This window comes from Hyposmocoma kahamanoa, unplaced genomic scaffold (assembly GCF_003589595.1).
Source record: "Hyposmocoma kahamanoa isolate Upper Pololo Valley unplaced genomic scaffold, ASM358959v1 102, whole genome shotgun sequence".
Classification (NCBI taxonomy): Eukaryota; Metazoa; Arthropoda; class Insecta; order Lepidoptera; family Cosmopterigidae; genus Hyposmocoma; species Hyposmocoma kahamanoa.
In genome coordinates this window covers 9,276,262-9,286,764 of record NW_020653337.1, presented here as the reverse complement: position 1 = coordinate 9,286,764, position 10,503 = coordinate 9,276,262, and the positions used below count along the sequence as shown (strand labels likewise).

At 36.2% G+C, this 10,503-nt stretch overlaps 1 protein-coding gene across 1 annotated transcript; it reads right to left on the bottom strand.

The window, feature by feature from the left end:
• Window positions 1-147: 147 nt before the first annotated feature.
• Window positions 148-10,361, bottom strand: LOC113234703 (dolichyldiphosphatase 1-like). Its single transcript, XM_026470147.1, has 5 exons — window positions 10,230-10,361; window positions 10,010-10,110; window positions 9,158-9,336; window positions 8,368-8,595; window positions 148-3,960 (listed from the first exon to the last, which is right to left on the bottom strand). The coding sequence occupies exons 1-5, from the start codon at window positions 10,330-10,332 to the stop codon at window positions 3,828-3,830; spliced, it is 744 nt and encodes a 247-aa protein (XP_026325932.1). The 5' UTR covers window positions 10,333-10,361; the 3' UTR covers window positions 148-3,827.
• Between the last annotated feature and the right edge of the window lie 142 nt (window positions 10,362-10,503).

Below are 10,503 nucleotides of genomic sequence, written 5' to 3'. Positions count from 1 at the left end.
AGCGCGCGCGCACGCACACACGCACACACCCACGCTCACACTTCATTGCTAAATTACCTTTTCTATCAAAAATTAATTTGTTGAGCAGAGCTACTGAAACAAAGCATAACTAATTTTATAACGTTGTTATCACCGTATAATAGTGACCTCCCCGTATTATAAAAAGCTATAACTACTAAAGCTACTACTAACTTCGAACATTTACGAATGAAAAAATATAAATTTATTTGTTAATAACACACCAAACTGGAGGCTGTAAATTACACAAAGCAGAACCATTGTCGCAATTTGTTTCCATGTAAATATACAACAAAACATAAGCGGCATGTGCTCCAAACTAAGGTATACGTTGCTGTCGTATGATAGCGTTACCGTATTTACGCAAAAAACGTGTGCGGTTTTATAATTCTGTATTATAGCGTGGGAACCTTTTGTAAAGACGGGTGTAATAGAGGCGAGCTGCCAAGGATTATAGAAACCATTCAACATGGAAATTTACATCTCACTAGGTGGTACGCACAGGTCTTCTTCAAAGATTTTAGAACTGTTTTTTTTTTTCTGAAGAGGACAACGTATGCAGTAGTAGTGTAAACCTAATCCTACTGTTTCTTTAAACATACTACATGTATATCACTAACTGGATGAAAACTTGTACCATTTACCATGTGTACATGATCTTGAAAAAACATTTTTAGGAATCCGTTACAAAACTTTGTAATGGATTTTGGACTTTTGTTTGTGTATTACAATTTACTAAAGTACACAGTCTGGTTGAAAGACAAAATGTACTGACTAGACAACATTTTAGGGCAACGACATGAATAATATTAATAAGCTGTACCAACTAGTCATCGAGTAAACAATTGAAACAAGAATTAGACCAAACTTAAAAATAAATTAAAATTACTGGAAGCACTTATTACTTCGAAAATAACAATTTGCAAATAAATTAAGTATACTTAAAATCCTGATACGTAATATTACCTCCATTATCTCAACTTACTGCGCTAGCGACGTTCTTTCTTCCTAATTAATGGTAAGTGTCTTAAGTCAGCGGTTCTAAACTTCTCCAGCTACGGACCTCTGAGAAAGCAACTCAAGCAACAATATCGCGAACCCCTTTACAATAAAAAAAAAGTAAAATCTCATCCGTCACTTGTAGTCGCGTTTAGTGGTCGCCACACACGCCCAAATGGGCGGACGCTTTTAGTGAACTAAAAATTACTGAAGCGCTACAAACGCGCGAATGCCGCGCTTCTACAAGCGTCTAATTTGAAGGCGCCCTTACACTTGAATTATTGACAGAGTTTTGGCAGTGTAACCTTTGACAAAACACAATGGACCACTAGTTGTCCAGAAACTTATGTTTATTTTTTAAACTTTAAAATCTTGTTTATAGTAACATCATTATTTCGCAGCTGATTATAATTTGAGCTCTTGAACGCACGACATAAATTAATGATAAAATAAATACAGTAGAGGTCAGACACTGAATATCGGCTTTTCTCTGTAAAATTTATATTTAAAAGTACTATTTCTGTAATCATGTACAAACGCCATAACATTCAAAGTAGTTAACCTATTAAGTTTATATAGTCAAAAGTTTATTGAATGTGTTTACCATGACCAAAACGATCAGTTTTTATCTTTTTTTCGTGATTTAAGCTTCTAATAGCTGTTACCCTTGTAAAGGCCGACATGTTAATTTTGGACCCTACAATATTGGCGCTATATCTGATTTGTTACATCAATTTTTGAGTCGTTGTTACAATTAAATTGAATTATTAAAAACTTGGGCGAATATCCAACACCGTCAACCCGACATAGCTACCAAAAATATATTGAAATTTTTACAAAAACACATTTACAAAATATAAATATAATCGAAGTTGAAGAAACACAAAAACGCAAATACGTCTCACGTTAAAAAATACCCTATCAAACAAAAGTTTGTACGTGTATTTAGTTTGTAAAAAAGTATGTATAATGAAAGTCCGTGACAAAAAAATCCGATAAGATCGAGTTTGATCAACGGTAGTTTTATTATACAGGGTGCCTTCATAATGTCTCAAAGAAAACTGGATATTAAGTTAACGTATACGGAGAAGTATTATATAATTCATAACGTATTACATTGAAATACCCTTCAAGCGGACTCCAAAAGTTCTGTGAGATTTTTGAGCGTGATTCTAACATCAATATCGCAGATTCTAGCCATCGATACGCTACCAAATTCCTTCTGAGGATTAATATGGCAAAGGAACGACATACATTGTCTTTTAGACTTACGAGTAACTGACTTAAAAAATACTGCACTACTACCAAAATTTAAGCTTAACAAGACCGCCTACTTTTTGTATGGTACATGAAAAGACGGTATTTGTTACATATACTACTACTGTACTGTGTGTTGACGATGTACACAAATTATAAATGAGTACATAAATTATCAGAATAAAGTACATTTTGTAATAAAATCCTCCAATCAGAAAAGTCAGAATTTGATAGTCTTGTAACGCTATGGTTACCCAATTACAAAATTTACATGGTGGCAAATAAATATAATTACACGTTTAATGATCATTAATTACTCCTTAGCGAAATTTAAACAATCTTAACGATGTCCATGGTTAATTTATTAATATGATGAGAAATAAATTTGTTAATACCTGGACTAGAAGTCAAAGAAATAGAAGACAAATAATGATTACTCGGAATTCTTGGACGCAATAAACTGATAATAAAATAAAAAATATTTTTAAATATAAATTGTGACGAGTATGTAGAGTATTACAATTCTAATAATTACCCAATATTTCAAATTACTTTCTAAAATATACTATCTAGTATATCGTATAACTTTCCAGGGCATATTATACTGTTATATTCGTATATACAATAACAATTTCTGCATAGAATTGTAGATGACTTTCGACTTAATTGGATGGAACTCCATGCCATAGTATACTTCTAGCCTTCCTAAGTTCGACATTATTGCGCGCTTGCCGCTTGAAACATATTTAATTTTAATGATGCTTGGAATATTATTTCCTGGGGATATAAATGCACTTTACAATGTCTCTCTCGCGGATACGCTTACATTTTTTCGAGTGCATAATGCATTATATTAGGTGAATCCAGTATAATTTAGCTTGTTATATGGTCTCTAATCAATTACACTAATACACAACCGCCAAACCATGAAAGGTACTTTGACACAATTTTTTACGTCAAGCTATACTATTTTAATTAAATTTATTATTGATTTTCCTATTCCGCACTTACGACTTTCACAATTAATATAGTCGCAAACTCACTATTAACTGATCTAGACCTAGTTATAAAAACAACGTAGAGAATGTCATATCATTTCACAAGACTAATTATTGCAATTCTACAACAGCTCCATGGACTTTTGTCCTTTTTGGAAGTGATCCTAATTATTGCCATAAGTTTATGGTATTACAGAAACAGATATGATAGAAACTAATGCGGTGAGTAGAAACTATTCAAGTGATAACAGTCTTATTATGTAAAACTAGATAATTCTTAGTGAGAACTCTATGCCTTACAAAATATAGCAACAAAAATATTGCCATAATTTTACAGGTAATAAACATGAGAAAAATACACTTGAACACTTTTTTCTATTCACGTTCGAGTTTCTATTCACCCTGTTTCGGAGGATTAGGTTTCTAGTACGGGAGTACGGACCGCGCTGGTGGTGTTTGTAAAAGTAGTAGGCCGCCTAACAGCACGATGGCCGTGGCGGCGACCATGCGTCACGCGCGGGGCCACGGGGCCCGGCCGACGGCGCAAGCGCACCGTCATTGCGTCGGCTTCAGAGCTGCCATTTTGCGACCGCGCGCGCGCGCTTCTTGTCTCGATGTCGTGTATTCGAACCACAACACATTTGGTATTAGAGTTGTGTCTCTGAGCATGAGCATTTCGCAGAATTTCCTGAAATTAAAAACAATTTTCATTGTAAAATTAAGCATATGAGTTAACAACAAGTAAAGCAAATTTCAAAATTAAACAAAATAAATTACATGTTTTTAAATCATGAATGCCAATACGAGATAACAAGTAGCTTAGTTTTATAATTAATGCCAGACATAAGGTATGTCACAAAAAACTGAGTACAATATGGATAAAAATTTCAAACAAATTAAGGTTTGGCACCTCAAAAGCAGAATGGCGCCTTCGCTACAAAAATTAAAGATACTGTTGAAGGAGGTTAAATGTTTTTAATAGAGCAAACCTATTTAGTATGTGCATTCCTTTGTAATTCAAATTTAAATATCTTTTCATGTTTCTATGTCATTGTTTTTTCTATAACATTATACTTTTGACTGCAGTCCTCAATAAATGTGTTTTTTTATACATAATTGACTTAGATCTATTCATATTGTTTCTAATCCGAATGTCCTAGATCTCTGTGAGGTATCCACAAACTCTGGATTTACCCACATGGTAGCAGAGCGTGGTTGGAAAAACATTTCTAGAAAAATAACCGAGATGAATCTTGTCGGAGATGGAGACAATATTAGTCCCAGTAGAAAGTCCCAGGTTGCGGGAGGACTACAGCAAAGTTTCGAAAAACTTGACGGCGTATCTAACTATGCGACGTGGAAAGTACAAGCTGAGCTTTACTTAGTCATGAAAGATCTTTGGGACTATATTGAGGAAATACCAACAACTGCAGAGGGTCTTAAGATTGGCAGGAAGGTACGTGCTAAGATGCTCCTAACGGTGAAACCACACTGTATAGTGCATGTGAAGAAAGCAAATACAGCTAAAGAAAATTGGAATGCTTTGAAGGCTGCCTTCGAAGATCAAGGAGCAAATAACAGATGTCGACTGCTAGGACGCCTTGTTAGTCAGAAGCTGAGCTTGTATAACAGCCCACGAGTCTACGTCACCGAGATGCTGTCGCTGGCCAACCGGCTAGCTGATATGGGCAAAGAAGTAGACAAAGAGATATTGGCTGCACTTATGCTACAAGGGCTAGGAGATCAGTATGAGCCAATGAGGATGGCGATAGAAAGCAGCAATATTACGTTGACAACTCATTACGTAAAACAAAATTGCTGCAGATAGATGTCAATTTAATAACTGACACAGAGCCGCAGAATGCTTTAGGTGCTACAAAAAAGAGAAGTAGCCACAAAGCAAAGGAAAATCCCAGAGTGGGGAAATCCAGAGCGACAGCTAAAAATAAAATTGAATGTTATGTGTGCGGAGAAGAACATAAAGCTCGTTTTTGCCCGAAGAAGCTGCATAACTGTCATGCGCACACCACATATACGGCACTCCATACCAGTAAGAATGATTCGCAAGAGTGGATATTAGATTCTGAAGCGTCATTTCATATCACTAACAGGAGATATTGGCTAGATAACTATGTGAAGTTGGAGGAGCCAGTTCAAATATCCTGCGCGAATTGGAGCAGAATGAATGGACAAGGTCGTGGTGATATTTGTTCGGATGAGTTGAACGTGAATGTGAAGGAAGCTGTCTATTTGCCGAAACTAGAGTGAATGTCAACTGAGCGGTAAGGTTGAGTTAGTATGTAAGGAACAGAAAGGAATCTATGTAGTGAAACCTAATTCTAATCCTGACTTGTTTTCAGGTTTGAAAATAACTACTGATGATGCAGTTAAACTATGGCACCGCAGACTTGCACGTTTAGGACTTGGCAATATGAAATTACTACGTGACAAGAGAATCAAATTCAGTACAGTGTGTGTCGTGCTTGAAAGGTAAGCAAACTACATTACCTTTTCCGAAGCAATAGAGTACACGTGCTACTGAGACTGCTATGGAGACTGCTTCATTTGCAGGGTATAGGTATTTCCTGATGTTTATTGACGATAATTCAAGAAAAACTTTTGTTTATTTTTTGCGGAACAAAAGTGAGGTCTATTCTAAGATCAGATGGGTAAAAAGCTAAAGGCAATTAGGACAGACAAGGGGAAAGAATACGACAATGAACGCGTAAATACTTTTTTGCGGAATAATGGTATTGTTCATCAGCTGACAATAGAGTATACACCGCAACAAAAAGGGGGGAAAGTGAACGAGCTAATCGTTCAATTTTTGAACGAGCTAGAAGCATGCTTGAAGAATCGAAACTTAGCAAGAAATATTGGGCTGAAGCGGTCAATACCTCAAACAGATGTCCTACACGTGCTGTAAAAGGGAAGACGCCTGACGAAGCATGGTCTAACAGAAAGGTTGACCTGAATCCGACCTGACGAAGCTTTATCCAGACCAGATAGAAATAAATGGCGTAAAGCAATTCAAGAAGATCTCGATGCAATTAAGAAAAACCAGATCTGGTAGAAAAGGCAAATGGCTTCTTCGTGGATTCTAAATGGATTTTTAGAATAAAAAAAGAGCCGGGGAAGATACGGTACAAATATAGACTTGTTGATCAGGTGGATGTCGTTACTGCGTTCATGAATGGAGACTTAAAAGAGAAGGTGTATATGAAGCAGCGTAAAGGTTTCGAAGAAATTGGTAAAGAAGGACATGTCTGTCTATTGAAGAAGTCTCTTTACGGATTAAAGCAGACTCCCAGAGAATGGTATGAGAAATTACACAAAGTTTCGTTAGATATGGGTTTCAAGAGATCCGAAATTGAACCTTGTGTCTATACAAGGAAGAAACAAAACAATATGATGTTTATTGCAATTTATGTGGATGATATATAAATTTTCTGAAATGATCAAAAAGAAAGTACATCAGTTAAGAAGGAGCTTCAAACTATATTCGAAATGAGAGACTTAGGTGAAGTAGATGTTTTTCTAGGAATGAAGATCAAACAGCAGGGGAATTCCATACAGCTCAACCAATCGGAGTATCTCGAGAAAATACATAAGAAATTTGGGATGAGTGACTGCAAGAGTGTAAAGACTCCTGTTCAAACTGGATTGGACCTCGTGAAACCAGAAGATGAGAATTACGTTTTACCAAGTGAACTGCCATACAGAGAGTTGATTGGTTCACTGAATTACCTAGCTGTCTGCTCGAAGCCGGACATTGCGTATGCAGTCAGCTATTTAAGCCAGTTTAACAGTTGTTACTATCAAACACATTCGACCGCTGCAAAGCGTGTGCTTCGGTACTTAAACGGAACCAAAGAACTCGGACTGGCATTCAAGAAAACGGGAAGAAAACTTGTTGGCAACGTGGATGCAGATCATGAAGGCGATGTGTGTGATAGGAAATCTTACACTGGTTTTGTATTCATATTTGGAGGATGGGGAGGTCCTATAGCATGAGGGAATTCGCAAGCAAACAACAACAGTACTCTCCAGTGCTGCAGCCGAGTAAATGGCTCTTTCGGAAGGATGCAGGGAGGCAGTATTTTTGACTGCATTTCTAGCCGAGCTGACTGGGATTAATGAAATTGTCGAACTACTCAATGATAGTCAGTCTGCAATTCAAATTGCTGGAAATACCATGCATCATCGGAGAAGTAAACACATTGACGTGAGGCATCATTACATTCGGGAAATGGTGCGAATGGGTAAGGTACGCTTGAAGTATGTGTCAATACAAGAGATGTCTGTAGATGTGTTAACGAAAGGAATGAGCAGTGAAAAGCATGAAAGACGTTTGAAAGGAATGCAGGTTTAAGGAGGCGTTGGGACTGGCTCTACTAGCTCATTTAAGGAGTGTTGAAGAAGGTTAAATGTTTTTAATAGAGCAAACCTTTTTAGTATGTGCGTTCCTTTGTAATTCAAATTTAAATATCTTTTCATGTTTCTATGTCATTGTTTTTTCTATGACATTATACTTTTGACTGCAATCCTCAATAAATGTTTTTTTTTACATAATTTACTTAGATCTATTCATATTGTTTCTAATCCTAATGTCGTAGACCTCTGTGAGGTATCCATAAACTGAATTTCTCCACAGATACAAAGAAACATAATTTTAACTATATTCATAATAATTGGTGTATCAACTCCAGAAGGTGTCCATACTAGTGGTAGTACATGTAAATGTATGGAAGGAACCAATATATAGTCCAAACTATTCACATTCGTCATGTTAATAATAATAATAAAAATAATAATAACGTAGATACTCATAACCCCGCACTAGGGAAACGCTCCATCGAGGGTGCCATGGACACACAAATAAACAACCACAAATTACACCCAAACTCATGAGAGAAATAAATGTAGGCAATACAAATATTTCTCCCGGCCCGGGAATCGAACCCGGGACCCCTGCGAGACAGATCAGCATGGTAACCATTTGACCACAGAGGCAGTTGCAATAAACTATAAGTTCTTCAAATAAGTATGAAAATATTAGTATATCAGCTAAAGCAAATAATACACAAGTACTTACAATGACACCAGCTGTGGGAACAGAGGTGTAAACACTCTATGTACCAGAGTAAACCATAAAGTGGCAAATAAGAACCCAACTACTGCCCCAATGACAACCTGAGAAGTAGTGTGGTAGTTGAGGTACACTCGGCCAATGCTTACAAGCACTGCCAGTGTAAGACAACCGCCTACAATAATCATTCTCCAGAGTGCTGATATTATGCTGTTGTTGTTAATATGATGTAGTCTGAAACAATGCAACAAGTTGTTAGCATCCTTTGAAAAACCACTGCAGATTAGTTTATGAATTACCACTTGCTTTAATAGTGGTTAAGAAAAACATGCTGTTTAAGTTACAGCCAGCCAGCATCCAACCAAATAACTGAAGGTAAATGACAGCCTGGTAGTTTACATTCTACCTTTCCAGTTATTACTGTTAAGCTTTGACAAAAAAGTGGTTATACAGCAGTACTATCAAAAAGTCTTTTTTCCGAATTTGAAAAAATAGTAAACAGCAAAACTGAGCTAGTAAAAATCTACCAGGGCTGCTTTTTATTTACTGCACTGCAGATTAAGCATTAACCTGCAGTGCCGTGGGCTAGAATCTCTAACAAATTCTACCTAAACAAAACCCATGCTTTTGGGTTTATTTGTTAAACAACAGTGAAACACTAAATATATCTTATGATATACACTTATTAGGCTACAAGGTTATGATTCAATAATACTGGGTAAACTTTCTTGACTGATATTTAATTGTTATTCTACAATAATTTAACCTATAAAATTATCAATTTATTTATACATACCTAATTAAAACAAAGTAAAAGACATAAATGCTAAAAAACCAAACAAATTGAGCATGTGATGATGGCATTCCATATTCATTGTATAAATGCCCTCGCACCATTGGTCTCGCTTCACATATTGTGTGTTTTAGGATTATATTTAGAATTTCATTCAATAATATGCCCATGAAGAATGAAATCTGCAAAATCAAAATGTTATTAATTGTTATGTCGAAATAAACCAGTTTGAAACTGGTTTATTTCTACACTTTTGCTGGTAACCTTAACCATATAAAATCTTGTAACATAGTAACAGAAGCAAGTTAGTTTTTTATTTATTCTTAATTATGTCCCACTTCTGGGCAAATGTTTCCCCCAAAATCCTCCACTGCTCCCTGTCTATGGTGATCTCCCACCACTCTTTCTCAAATCCATCAAGATCGTCCCACCAACACCTTCTCAACCATCCATGCCATCTCTTTCTATCCTCAGGCACCCAAAGAGTGATGATATTCACTAACTTCACAGGTTGCATCTGGCTAATGCGGCCCACCCAATCCTATTTGAGCCTGACTGTTTTGCTCTCCACATCAGCAATACCAGTCAACGCAGCATTGTAAAGCATACTCGGTCAATACGTTTAAAGCCCAGAATACTGCATACCAATGCCTTCTAGCAGAACTTGAGTTTTGACTTCTGGAACTTGGTCAGCGACCATGTCCGTGCACCATAGGTTAAGATGAGCAGGATGCACATATCAAACAGTTATTTTATGCTCAGCTTAGGAATTTCCTCAATATCATATTGTTGAAAGAACTTGTTTTGAGCTTTTTATTTATTTATTTTACAACAGATATTATTTTTAATACTTACAGTGTGTAAATCCCGTCGGAATAATATCAGAGCCACGAATCCAGCTCCAATACCGAACGGAGACAAGCTAATAAATGCAAAAAACTTCCCTATCCAATCACCTGAAACATTAAGAAAATTATTCAAAAAATATGGAATTTAAGAAAAAAAATCGGTACAGCTGTGAGTTAAACAAGAAGCTGAATACAGAAAGAATTTCTTAGCACAAAAACAAAATTACCTTTAGGGTATTCGACCAAAGTCAATGCGAGTGGTTGCCACTCAATTATTTTTTCACCGTTATTATGCAAAACGTCGCTTACAGACATCACGTTGTCCTCCATCTTATATACATTTGAATAAATGCTAGTAACATGGAATATATTACTGATAGAAATGCATATAAAGCAAGTTATTTTAGTTTGGATTTCATATTTTTATCGCGAAAGCGCAACAACCCCCGCCAACGAAGACAAGAAATTGACAAATGACAATTTGACAAATGACGTCAATAA